This window comes from Carya illinoinensis, chromosome 12 (genome assembly GCF_018687715.1).
Source record: "Carya illinoinensis cultivar Pawnee chromosome 12, C.illinoinensisPawnee_v1, whole genome shotgun sequence".
NCBI lineage: Eukaryota > Viridiplantae > Streptophyta > Magnoliopsida > Fagales > Juglandaceae > Carya > Carya illinoinensis.
The window spans coordinates 29,300,509-29,314,551 of NC_056763.1; the positions used below are offsets into that span (position 1 = coordinate 29,300,509).

At 34.9% G+C, this 14,043-nt stretch overlaps 2 protein-coding genes and 1 non-coding gene across 3 annotated transcripts; all 3 read right to left on the minus strand.

Annotated features, from left to right (window-relative positions):
* Positions 1-30: 30 nt before the first annotated feature.
* LOC122288963 (peptidyl-prolyl cis-trans isomerase CYP37, chloroplastic) lies at positions 31-5,892 on the minus strand. Its single transcript, XM_043095804.1, has 12 exons — positions 5,523-5,892; positions 4,318-4,578; positions 4,144-4,233; positions 3,860-3,955; positions 3,491-3,598; positions 3,026-3,075; positions 2,676-2,778; positions 1,746-1,799; positions 974-1,132; positions 770-892; positions 534-583; positions 31-409 (listed from the first exon to the last, which is right to left on the minus strand). The coding sequence occupies exons 1-12, from the start codon at positions 5,712-5,714 to the stop codon at positions 298-300; spliced, it is 1,398 nt and encodes a 465-aa protein (XP_042951738.1). The 5' UTR covers positions 5,715-5,892; the 3' UTR covers positions 31-297.
* Positions 5,893-6,047: 155 nt separating this feature from the next.
* On the minus strand, positions 6,048-6,119 carry TRNAQ-CUG. Its single transcript has one exon. It is a non-coding gene; the product is annotated as a tRNA-Gln (tRNA).
* A 2,215-nt stretch (positions 6,120-8,334) lies between these two features.
* Positions 8,335-10,315, minus strand: LOC122288850. Its single transcript, XM_043095646.1, has 2 exons — positions 9,817-10,315; positions 8,335-9,513 (listed from the first exon to the last, which is right to left on the minus strand). Exon 2 carries the CDS (start codon positions 9,488-9,490, stop codon positions 8,606-8,608), a length of 885 nt encoding a protein of 294 aa, XP_042951580.1. The 5' UTR covers positions 9,491-9,513; positions 9,817-10,315; the 3' UTR covers positions 8,335-8,605.
* Positions 10,316-14,043: the final 3,728 nt, after the last annotated feature.

A 14,043-nucleotide genomic window follows, 5' to 3' on the forward strand; every position in this document is an offset into this window, starting at 1 on the left:
AGAGAGATCTATCCATGCAGTTACTAGAAATGCCATAACACATCGGGTGTATCAATCAATAGAAGTACAGCCGTACAGGGATCAGTAAAACAGTTTCCAGTTTTGGGAAGATATTACAAATTTCGATAGAGACTTCTGAACTTAAACTACCGACAAAACTGCAAACAAAAACTAATGCTGAGTCAAATGTAATTTGACGGGCCAACCTGCAGCAGTAAGATCAGGCTGATGACATTTAAAATGTAGCTACTACAAAGAACAAAGAATGAAAAGCATCACGCTTGGAAAGAGAACAGATCAACTCTCATTCGGCAATATGAGGCGATCTTGACCTTCTACCAGCTTTGCCGATCGAATAACATCTCCGGTTTTTATCTGTGGAAGAATGTCTCTACCAACAGTTGTGTATCTGTTTATTGAAATTGGATGTTAAAGAGAGAAATGATGAAACCATCCATAGGAAACAGCTTTTTCACCCCCAGGGGAACTAGTTATTACTGTCATGAAAAGTCCCAAGAGTCTTAAAATCATACCCAAACACTGAAAATTGCCCTTCATCAAACGACAACCCTCCCAAGCCAGCCTACATCACAGCACAGGTGAAGATATAAGTTCAAAAATAGAGAAAATAATCATTTCTACCCAACAGACAGAATAAATTGAACAAGAACTAAACTCAAACTTCCGCATTTCAATTTCAGTCTTACAAAATCCTGCAAAAAGCCTGAACTTGAAAATCAATTTAAACATATTATTGGGTTGTACTTACATTTCTTTTATCATAAAGATAGAAGAAAAACTGATATGGCGATGAGCAATCCTCAGAGACTTCACTATGAGCCATCGCAACTGCCCCATAAACAGAGAGCGGAAGAACTGGCAGTTCTCCATCCTTTTCAGCAGAGAAAAAAGGAAAGAAAATGAGAAGCATTAATTGCAAGAAATTTCTTGCCGATACAAGAGATTGACATACCTGCACATTTAATGTTGTTCTGTACAAGGGCTCAAATTGCCCAGATGGCTTTATCTCTAAAGGAACACTGTAACCGTTATTCTTGTCGAGCCCATTATCCGAAAGAACAGCTTGGTCGGTACGGCTAAGTTTTGCCCCATTATATGTCCCATCAATTACCTGAAATATTGCCAATTGATTATCTGTTCCTTTCAAATAACATTTAAAAGCACAATAAATTCCAAGAATTCAGATTCACCAGAAAAAGAAGGGGTGGGGAAGATTAAACTTAATGGCACAAACATAACCAAAAACTTGGATTTTGGTATGGCTGAATCTCAATAAAATAGAACTTCACTTTGTTTGTCAATCTGTTATCATATCCAAATAGACTCTATTTCTCATAAGCTTGTCAGATCTTCATACTTATAATCCTTGCATCCGTATTTTTTGCCTCCTTACTTCTTTATGGGAAGAAAGAGTTTTCCACTAAATGTAACACTCACAAACCAAGAAAAAATAAAAAAAAAAATTAAAAATAAATAAATCTCTCAGCAAGGTATCATATCATCCGGCCAAATTAAAGCGATTCTGAGATGAAACAATAAGTTACATCTACTACAAAACAAGATACTGTAAAAGTAAAAATATGATGGTTAACACATTAACTACATGATTGAACCTTGAAATGAAAATGAAAATTAGCCCTCCAAATATACATAAATTTTTATGTATGTATAGTGTGTGTTTGTGCGCGCGCGCGCAGCCCAAGAGTGAGGATCAACTACCTTACCAGCTTTGCAAAATTCCCTGCCGTTAATGGTGCTGAATATCCATCTACAACAACCTGAATGCAGAGGTGAAGTCAATGCCTTGGTCCGGCCACCATGTTGGCACATAAAATTTACATTTTTAGTAGAACAAGAGGGAAGAAGTTGTTGACCATTTAAACATTTCACAGAGTGCAACCAAAAGCAAAATCTCATCCCATGAGTACTCCAACTGGCTCAGTTGTGAAATAAATGGAACAGTAGACTTTAATGCTGTTAGGATGAGGCTTCACAAGCAGGCACACACACTTGATGAGCGCACACACATACACAGTTACTGTTGAATACCAACATCTTAATTTAATACACCATCAAAGAATGCAAATCATCAAGCATCAGCTTCAGAACTAATTATAATCTATCCCCAGACATTATTTGACTTCCGAATCCTATGCACAATCCACAAATGGTTCATATTATGGTGCCCTCTCTTTGTACACAGTTGAAGTGAATATCCACCAGAGTAAGCAGACAGCGTATAAGAACATTGTAACAGAAATTAACAAGGGAAGTGGAAACAATTTCAATCGGTCGCTCCTATGCCAGATGCCTAATGTCTACCATTTTGAAGACGGGTATGTCATTTACTTATTATGTAAGGAGAAAGAGTTCCCAGATTCTCTGATATTCATATTACATCTTTCAAAGAGAACTCTGGCTTGAGGTTCTAATTGATTGTTCCAGCACCAAGAAGTCAATAGTAAAGCTGTCAGTGACAGTGTTAACCCCCTCAATGATGTGCAAACAATACAAGATCTCAAGATTCCAGAGATCAAACAAATTATGCCAATAAATGCATAGTTTGTTAATATACATTCAATGTCATAAACAATTATGTGCAAGATTGCCAGACACGATAATTTATCCTTCTAGAAATGTAAGTTTTAACATACCTGAATTGTGGCAGTCTTTCTTGGTTCACCGCTAGCTTCTGGAGAAAATGTTGAACCATCTCCTTTCTCAATTGTAAATTCAACAATTCCTCTCCCAGTAAGCCTACAAATTAGCGAGAAAACTATTACCTATTCAAAAAACTGACGGACAATGACAAATGCTACTTATCAGACCAAATGAGGTTTTCCATTGAGGTTTAAACGTTTCCATGTGACGTCCAAACAGCTAATAAATGTCTCAAATGTCCCCAAAAGAGTTGGTGTAGAGATCTCTACGGACTTACCAATAAACACTTAAAACCTGCTAGAAATTCGGAAATATCAGCTGAAAATCTCTGGAAAAGACTGACCTTGGATATTTCAAGTACTGCCCGGGCAATAAAAATGACAAGCCTGGAGCCTGTTACAAACAATATTAAGTTGAGATTTGGATCACTTATGCTATTATGGTGATAATTGTAGCTGTCATATATATCTTTTTGGGCGGTAGCAAATGTAGCTGTTATACGAATACATTAAATGGCCTTTAAGTCAAAAACGCTTCAGGTTTCCAACAACAAACAGAAGCAAAAATCTGAGGAATTATCTCAAGTATCATTCTATGCTTTCCCAGAAGCATCCCTCTTTTGATCTTAAATACACATTTTAAGTAATGCTACTCATAAGACCACAGGCGTAATACCCATGTAACACCAATAATGTTGCAAGCACATATCTCCATAAAAAATTTGAAATTTGAAAATCCAACCATGGCATTGAAATCATACATGGATTAAGAGTCACGAAAGATATATATTGCACTGATGAGTTCTTACCTGCAACAACTCCAGCTCTGCAACAGTATCAAGTGAAGATGCCAGGCCTAATGATACTTTATCTGGGTCCTGTTCCTTTATAGATACAAGAAGGGCTTGCAACCCACCCTGGTAAACCAACGGAACTTCAATAATAAATAATATTCTGGCTGGCTTGGCAGTCAACCATAACGACCAAGTTTGTCAAGATATCACTAAACAATTTAAAGACCTTTATAACCATCAAAACTTCTTTGCTAATTGATCAACCAATAGGGATATTCTAGATTCCGTATACCAGTTCTGAAGAAATATAGAAATACAACATTGTGATGACAGCCATCATGTACATTGAGAGAGATTTCTTTCTTCCGAAGTAATTTTGCATACCTTCCCATCAATTAGTGATGCATACAATGTGGAACCCTTTTCCTTCAGGTCGACTGGTAGATTTTCCAAAATAGAATCCTTTTCATCCACTGCTATCTAAAAATAGGGAAAAAATTATGAAAAAATAAAGTTCAGAAGCCATTGCATTGGCATAACATTCATATAAAGAACAAGCATATTATGATAATTAGACATCAGGGAATGCTAGCCGTTCCTCCTGTAATGCACTATAATAAAGGAACCCTCCTCCTCCCCCCAAAAAAATAAAAATAAAAATAATATACCTTCAAAGCTTTCTTCACATTTCCCTCCATAGTTCCATATGGCTTTCTCTGTGGAATCCTCAGCAGGTACGAGATATCCTCCAGAGAATCCTAGAAGCAGAGGCACGATGGTCTGCAATATGATTACTGTTAAAGTTACAAGAGTATAGAAACAAGTTAATCGTCAATAGTAACCTGAATAGCCTTCATGTTTGCGTTTGCAGGGATGGCCTTCCTCAAAGCAAGTTCTCCAGTTCTTGGAACCTTGGTATCTGGAGAATAAAGAACTGCCCTTGCAGGAGATATAGAAAAAGAGTCCCAACCAAACAAAGGAAGTGGAGAAGAAATTTGAACCCATATAAGGACTACAGCAATCAGATTTTCAAGCTTCTTCAGTCCAAATCTGCAAATTGACATGTAGAAGTTTGCAGGAAAATCATGCCTTTCTGCCACTTCCTGCATGATAACAACCCGTTTCAGAATGTGGGAAGACTGGAAAATAAGGATTATCTTATCTTCTAATTAAATAAATAATTTAGCCTTATCAGTATTTAACGTGGCTACAACTGGTAAAGGTGAATCATTGAAATGATTTTGACTCTCACGTCAGGCATGTAGAATGGGCAACAACAGAATATTAATAACTTGAGAACTTGCAAATCATTTGAGTTAAGAAATCAAGTGGATGCAATAGTAAACATCAATCATTGCGGATCATGGTTATTCGACGACACCAGTGTCATATGCGGCATTGTGCTTCTGACCACAGGTTATAATTTCCGGCCTCCTCATAAAATACAAGAAAGGTAAAATAAATATCTGCGTTGCACATGATTTTCAAAAGTTGCTGAGCAAAAAACGTATGATTTTCTAGAGACTTCGTAGCAAATCTATCAACATAATTTTGAAATGTGAAGTGAATAAATGAAAATGTCCACCAAGTTAGGCATTTGCTTCATAGATTTAAAATGCTCCGATTTTTTGCTTTTATGAAAATATGGGCGAAGAACAGATATGTTAATACTTCACATTGGAGTAATTGAATTCGGGGCTAAATCCGAATTTGCTTCCATAAAACCTCAAATCCAAAAGGCAACATAAGCATCACAATCAGATTCATAACATCAGCAATGTTTGTATAATGCAATCTCACATAATCAAAAGGTTTCAATTCGTCGTGCCCATTGGACCATTATATACTACACGGATAGACATGTTGTTCAAATGCACAATGCTCAACAGAAGAGATCCATAAAAAAGAACAAAGGGACTAAGGAAGTATTCGACAAGATTTTTCCCTCAAACAACATATTTTTCGACGTAGCTAAAATTCCAGTCAATCGCAACGGTGAAACCCATAAACCATGTTTTGAATGTAATCGAACCAAATGAAAACCAACCTCGGAAAATTTTCTCTTGGAAAAGCAAGGAATTCTGGAGCGGCCTTTTCTTGCTAGGTCTTTGCTAAGCATTTCATTGGAACAAACTGCGAAGTGGGTAGAGAGAGACACTCGCTTTGGAACGGAGGGAGGGATAAAGACATGGAGAGAGAGCTTGTGATAGATAATGGCTGAAGATAAAGGGAACGCCATGAATGGAGGTTGGAAGTTGCAGAGAGGTTTTGGCGCGCCTCATCCAGAAAGTCTATCTGAACCATTTTCTATTGGTTTTGTATGGTCGCGGAAATTGAAATGACTGGTATAGCCTCCTCCAAATTCTCTTCCTCCCACCACTTGCTTACAGTCTTGCCCCTATAAACTGATAACGTATCAGGGTAGGAAAATGATTTATGCATCACAATTTTTCACTGTACTTGTGCAAAAAATGAGGCGGACGAGTTCCAAGCTTAATGTTTTACGATCCAACGGGAAAGTGATTTTTCTGAGAAGTTTGAATTAAAAAGAGATAAAACAGAAAGAAAGATTAGGTCCCACCGAGATTTGAACTCGGGTTACTGGATTCAGAGTCCAATGTCCTGACCACTAGACCATGGGACCATTTCTTGTTGTTTAGTTTAATCATAATTCCTTTTAACATTTATAATTATAGACAAATAAATTTTGAATGACCAGAAAATGATAATAATTGGCTCACTTTTATATAAAGCAGAAAACAAATAATAATAATAATAACAATAAAAAATGAATAAATATTTCTTTGGGAGGAAGGAGAGAAATGAAGGGGACCAAAAATTTGGGCTCCTTACTTGCACACGGTCATGATATTATTAAGAGAAATTATAGTTACAATCGTAAGTACACAAACACTATACAATTACTTTAAAAAAATAAATAAATATGAAACCTACATCACATGAAAAAAATTAAATTTTTAATAATCAATCTCATTATTTTTTAAAATGGTTGTACGATATTTACACACTCCACTATTATATGTAGTTACTTTATTATTAATGTTACTTGGAAAGTCATTTATGAGAGAGGTCTATAGTGGCCCAATATGTCCCTCATGGCCTGCTAAGAACTCAAAAACCAAGCCCAATGTAGAGGAGCTTTAGGTATTTTCATTGAAATGGACTTAACTCACTACTTACCTTATCCTTTTAAAGATTATTATTACTCTCATTTTATTTTATTTTTTCCTAATTGCAATCATATATCTCAAGCTCCTACATTTCATCTAAACCATTTTTTTTTTTTTAAGAAAAAAAAAACAAAGAACAGAGAACTTTGTTGACTCGTACGCTAATGGGTTAAAAATTGGCAAAAATAATGTTGGATCTACGATCCAGCCCAGCTAAATTAGTAAAGTGCCTGAACATGGTTGTTTACGATGGTGCATGTAAAAGATGCTTGGCCACATGGTGCAATTAATAAGTTTCAGGACCGAAACGGAAGTCACGACAACCAAGAAAATAATTAATTAATTAAAGAAAAAAACAAAAAACAGAAGTCACGACTCACGAGGGATCACTTAAGGCTGCGTTTGAAACATTGAGATAATTAGACTATTTCAAATTTAAACTGAAACTTATCGTATCTTCGAGGTTGCGGTGAAAAATATAATTTTTAATTTTAAGATTTATAATTTATAATTTAAATAATAAATTTAATTATTAAAAATTTATTTACTGTTTAATAATTATATTTTTAAAATATTTTTATTTATGTTATATTTGTTTAGAAATAAATTTAAAAAGTATTTTTTAAAGTAAAAATAACAATTATTTAAATTTTTAAAAATTATAATAATATTCTTGAAAGTTTAAAAATTATAATTATCTTAAAGTTATATAGATATTTTTTTCTATTGACAGTATTTTTAGAATTCGAATTACGTTCCACGTTATCTAAAAAGCAAGTTTGAGAAAAAGTATCAAAATGATATTTTTCCTCAAATGTACTTTTTAATTTATTTAAAATTAAAAGTGTTTGAATATGTAGTAATCAAACGATCTAATTTTTTTATTAAAAATTTTTTAAAAATATTTAAACATTTTTTAAGACTTCTGCCACAACTCCAAACATGCCCTTAGTCCAATACTTAAAATTAATTTTTAAATTACTAAATATCATTTATTTTATAAATTATTTATATTTATAAATTTTTTTTAACTTCTCATAAATATATTTAAATTTATCTTAATATTAAATATGTCTAAACTCATATTAATAAATTTTACAATCATCTCAATTTATTATTATTTATAAATAACTCAACTAAGCTCGACATGTATTCTCACGTAAATTAACTCGCGTTATTCGGCGCCATCAGCGGGTTTTTTGCACCCTGTTGTTAATTTTGTCTCTTTCTTTTTCGTTTTTTAGTTTTCACGTAGGGACAACAAATTGAGTGTATCAAGCAATAAAAATTTCGAATCCGAAAAGGATTTTACTCTCATCTTCTTCCCCTAGATTGTAGCGTAAGACTCTGCCTCTCTTTTTTTTATAAAATATTAAACACAGTGTCACTATAATTATGTCCGATTATGTTTTCTTCACATGCCAATGATGCCATTATTGCCTTTTCTTTCTTCCTTGCTTGTCTCTTTAATTTAAACTTCCATCCGCCTACCCCAGGGAGCAACACCACATGCAGCATCAAATCATAACCTAAATGAAACCAGAGACGTAAAGCGACAATGCCATCCCACACTTGATAACACAGCTCTATTTTATCGTAATAAGATCACAACATTATTAGTGGACCATGTGGATACGATACTATTAAATACTTTTAAACAAAAAAAAATTATAGAAAGTTTTATTTTATCCATTTCGAACAAGGATTTGTACAAAATTTAAGTAGTTATCCAACAGAATTAAAACAGCAAATAGATTATTCTCGTAATTACAATAAAAGGATATTACATCTAAAATATTAATTACTCTACATCCGGGTCTGCTTCGCCTTCCCAGACATTTAAAAACCCACCAAACCATATATTTGGTTTTTATTATTATTATTATTAGTTTTTAATATATCAGTCATCAGAATTAGAATGGCATTATTGCCACGTTGCTCAGCATCTCCACTCGAGCCTGACCTCGCCAAGGCCCACGACGGGCTGACTGGGCTTCCGAAACGACACGATATGGCTGCGGACCATGAAAGCCGTCACCGGCTCCGACACCCTGATCTCCTCCATCCTTAGCTCCTGAAGCCTCCTCGCGTACTCCGGGACGTGCATTAGGTCCCACACCACCCCGACCCCACCGGGCTTCAGTACCCTCACCATCTCCCCCACCACCCTCATCCTCTCCGCAGCCGCCTCCACCGTCCGGTTACCGTGCTCCTTCCCAACCGTGTGCACAAACACTCCCGACACCACCACGTCGAAGCTATTGTCTCCGAACGGCAGCCTCCTCACATCTCCCTCCCTGCAAGTCACATACTCCCCCACCCCCTCGAGCTTCGCCGTCCGCAACGTCCGTAGGGTCTTCCCCTTCGACCGGTCCAACCCGACTACCCGGCCGGAACTCCCTTCCTTCTTCAGCTGCGTCGCCACGGCGTTGAGCAGGATCCCTCGCCCGCAGCCCAGGTCAAGGGCGTGCTTCACCGTGGACCAGTCGTTAACCGCGCTTACTATGCGGAGAGCCATGTCGTGGTGGAGCGGAACTGCGGAGTAGAAGAAGTTGGCCGCGGCGAAGAACAAGCAGACGGCGGAGAGAGCTGTGACCGAACCGGTGAAACCTGCGGCGAATCTGGCGACGCCACCTGGAACTGCGGCGTTGCGGGCGAGGAGGGACTCGAAGAAGGCTCCGATGGGGTCGAAGTAGACGAGGTAGAGGACGGAGAGAACTGTGAAGAGGAGGGCGTGCAGTAAGAGGAAGAGTAGAGTTTGCCACTGGTCCAAGCCGTAGATCGCATAGATCTGAGTCCAGTCTCTACTCGTCATTTTACCCATTCTCTTTTGGATAAAACGAAAACCTGCCAACCGAACAATCAAGAATCGTCAAAGATGCAACATCCTTCTTGTCTGCTTACCGAGAAATTAGAGAGAGAGTGAGTATGATTCTATGAATACGAGAAAACGTGAAATTTAATTCTTCCAGATAAAATTTTCAGAGTCGTGAAAAAACTGCGGGTCGATTAAGTAGAGTATAGTAGTATATCACTCAAAAGTCGGAAATGCTGCGACTCATTTTCTTTGAAATTCTCCCTGCATTTTCTCGATAAGCAACATACCCACTAACACAGAGTACTTTATTTCCCGTATGTAAATGAACTTACAGTGACGAAGTTTCGGAATAAGCTTAGACCCTCAGATCTAGGAGCTGCATGGTTGGAACCTTTTACCGATCCCAAGATGGAAATAAAGAAACGCACAGGACACCGCGCCCTACCAGTCCAACACCACAATTTCCAGCAGAGGACCCCAAAGGACCTTTAAACAGAGAGAGAGGGAGAGAGAGTCGCACTAAAAAAATCTGCAAATGTCAGTTCTGGTACACAGAAGACAATGACGATGAAATCATTCTCGAGCAAAATCACTGGATTTCGGTCGCCGTCCTGCTCCAAATTATAAAGAGGAGGCAAAGCTCCAAATTGAACGTCGGTCTTAATAAGCACCAACCAGAAAATCTCGAAGCTACAAAAAATGGCACTTCAGAGTGGCTGTGAAGTTGTACGGACTGAGGGAGGTTATGAGCGGATTTGGTGGGAGTGCGATCCTATTCCTGGTTATGTATATTGGTGCACGTTGCCCCGGACGGGGGTGTTGGAACAAGGATTTGAGGACCGTTTACCGGGTAATCTGCTCAGCCGGTCCCTTAATTCTTTTTTATAAAGTTCTTTTTTAAATGCCAAACAAATTTGGTGCTACCTTATTATGAGTAAGTCCAGCCAATTAGGATTTGGAGGTTATTAAAATGAGTCGGTCCCCTTTTTGGGTTGAGTAAGTATTTTGTGATTATCAATTTTCATAAGGCAAGAGAAAACAAATTAAAATCAATACGCAAGAATATATAAAATCTATGATCAAATAAATGTAATTTTCCTCCCATAAAACAAATTACAAATTTTTTTTCGATTAAAAGAAAATGAGATTTATTTTCTCTTGATAATTTAAATCTATACATTTCTCTCTCTTTTTTTTTTTTAATGATGAATTTTAAGATTACTCTTAAGTTGTATTTGATTGTTGAATCAAATTCGACTCACCTCAAACAAATTATTGATAAGATTAACTATTTTTTCAACTTTTTATAAAAAAAATTAAATTCATTTCAATCTATTTCATATATTTTAACTTAAAAAGTTAGAGTATTGATATTCATCATCTCTACACATCACATACTATATTTATTTTTTTTAGTTTTATTTTTATTTTTTTATTCTTCATAAACTAATTGAATTTTGTTACTCATCATCCATACACCACACATTTTGTAAGAAAAAAATTAAAAATTATATATGGTATGCGATGTAAAAATGATGAGTAGAGGTTTTCAGTTGAACTTATATCTCAATCTACAAAAGTTAAATTCATTCATTAAATATTAAAAAAATATTTTAGCCACAAATAGATTATATAAAAATAAATTTATAAACTGATGTGATTTGATATAGTACATTAAATTATAAAATTATTTTTATTATAAAATAAATTTAACAGATAATATAAAATTATATCAATTTATAAATTTATTTTTATATATTCTCTTTATATAATTTAAATCAATTTATTTAATTTAAGCTTAACTTAACAGATGAATCCAAAAACTTTTCGTCAACGTCCATTAAATGCAGAAGAAATATAAGCCATTAGGCTCCGCAAATCATGGAATGTAAAATAGTGAGCCGTATATGAAAAATGAAATGCTTTTGGGATTGGTGTAATTACAATTTGAAAGCTCTTTTTAATTACTGCCTTTTTTACTTGAGCACTTTGGCTCGTCCCATTCCCTTCCGTTCACCGGTCACACTACCCCTGGCGTGGCATTTTTGCCTGTTCCCCTGTTATCAGACCATGCCACAAAAGTTACGTCCGTCCCTCTCAAGTCTCACTGGAGCCTTCACAACAACAAAAAATAAAAATAAAAAATAAAATGTAGATTTCCTTATTTGCCCCCCGCATGGAACCCCTCTCGGTCTCTGCCGTCTTTGAAAGTGACCCAACTACCCTCGACTTTTCTTCAAGTTTTTTAAAATGCTTGCCAAAAATATAGATGCCCACTCGGGCACTCTTGTCAACGCGTTTGCAAGTCACAAAGACAAACTTGTCCCGTAATGTAAAAGCATATACATTACAATCTACATGCATATAAGCATATAAATTTTGCCAATTTAATTGGGTTACGTTTTTGTGTGTGAGTGTCTCCCAGGCTTAAAATTCTGGGGTCAAATAAGACCGTAAAGCTTTCTTTATAGGACACCTAAAATGAAGGGCCATTTTAGTAAATGTCATTCAAGAAGGACGAAGTTAGTCGGATGGTTCCACGAGACTAACGAATTTCTTTCTGATAAGGTAGATGTTGGACCAAATGACAACGTGTAAATGATAATAATAATAAAAATAATAAAAGAGAGTAGGGCCCACCTCCTTCAAAAGGAGTGAAGTGACTAGTGAGTGGGTTCCAAACAAAAAGAGGACGCGGGAATGACAGAGAGGACATGGCCGTGGCTGAGGAAGGCACGAACGCCACCGCTTTTGACGATTTGCACCAAACAAGTCGTAGCACCGACTTACATAAAGATTTTATAAAAATAGATTTAATATAAATTATATTAATTTATAAATTTAAGAATTTTTTATTTATTTAAAGTTTTTAAGATCCATCAATATAATAAAAAGATTGTTTTTTCATTTTAATTTTTCTCAACAAATTACACAAAACAATATATTTAAAGCATGTCACGTTGGTTAATAAATAGCATTTTATTTTATTTTTCATAATTATGATGAATAGTACAGCACTGTGTTGACGGCCTCAAAGTCTAAAGTCTAAATCAAGCTTAATTAATTCATTCAACAACTACAACGTTCAATTTCTCTAATAAATTAATAGCCTTTTGTCGTAGGAGACGACCTACGATGTTTATTGTATTTTTATATTTATATTATGATTCAAACTTCGAAATATTCCTCTAATTCTTTAAGATATCTCTATATCTTGGTCAGCAATTTGTCTAGAGAAATAACGAAAAGGAAAATGCGAATTTGTTCTATGATTTTATTCCTTCGTTTTAACTGTTTATATATTTTATTTTAATTTTTTATTTAATAATTAAATAATTTATTACTTATAAATTTGTATATTTTTTTAATATTTAAAGATATTTAAAAAGTATTTTGTACACTCAATAAATACTGGATGACTGACTATCATTGTCCTGACAAAAATGGCTCCATGAAATGTAATAACATATTGTGTCGGTTTTTTTATTTTTTCTTTTAGTAAAAAATTTTAAAAAATTAAAATTAAAGGAAAAAAATCCAATAACCATTTGAGTTCCTCCCACCCTCTCAATCCAGCTGAATGCAAATTAATTAGAAAAATTATATTTATAATAATAAAATGTATAAATTTTGCACACTCTTTTAAAAATATATATAAATATAAAACACAAAATTTTTTTTAAAATAATGTTTTAATAATATATCACACTCTTTTTTTTTTAAATGTACAAGATTTATACATCTTAAAACTATATTTGAGAAGTGTGACTGTATGAGACTTGTATATCTTAAGACCACTTCTATTTCATTCTATTTATTATTATTCATAAACAGTTATTACTATTCATAAATTATCCACCACTTTTTTATTATTATTGTTTTTTTATTTTTTATTACCATTCATATATCTCACCCGAACATCCACAACTTAGCATTACTCAATTGATTTATCCCAGTTTGAAGAAATTTGGAAGCAACTGTCAAGAAGTTAGCAAATAGGTGGAATGGCTATTTTTAGCAGTAGTCAGTCCAATAACAGTTCATAATTTAATGCTACGGGGACCATAAATTCCTAACTGTAGAGGGAATCATTTATGGATCGATGAGGTAAACGGGGGGGATAACACACTCCACAATTGTTAAGGGCTGCTACGCATCTTTTGTACCACACAAAAAGGAAAGAAATTAGGGATTGAATGAACAAGGTTTTTGTTCAAAAAACAAATAATGAAATATTTTATTTGTGATTTTACAAAGATAACATAAAATATAGAGTCATCGGTTCATCTAAATCTTTTTTTCTTTTTATTATTTACGTATATGTATGTGGACTGACCTAACCTAATTATGAGAATATTATAATCTAATTATATATCTATTTTTACTTTCTCATTTCATGGACTAATCAATCAGCATCGCCTTCGGCCTTCGGGCAAGAGACTTGTCTTGTGCTGCATTTTTCATAATTTACGTGGTTGAACATGTAGCATGCACGTCACTGTGCATGGCGATAATTTATTAAAAACCTTTGTCGGAACCAGTGGCGATAAAAAAAATTT

Excerpts from the sequence above, each read along its gene's own strand:
- LOC122288963 (XM_043095804.1), bottom strand. The coding sequence starts at position 5,714 with ATGGCGTTCCCTTTATCTTCAGCCATTATCTATCACAAGCTCTCTCTC. Across the intron at positions 3,956-4,143 it reads ATGTGAAGAAAGCTTTGAAG|ATAGCAGTGGATGAAAAGGA; the intron begins GTATATTATTTT and ends CCCTATTTTTAG. Across the intron at positions 3,599-3,859 it reads CATCACTAATTGATGGGAAG|GGTGGGTTGCAAGCCCTTCT; the intron begins GTATGCAAAATT and ends TTGGTTTACCAG.
- LOC122288850 (XM_043095646.1), bottom strand. The coding sequence starts at position 9,490 with ATGGGTAAAATGACGAGTAGAGACTGGACTCAGATCTATGCGATCTAC.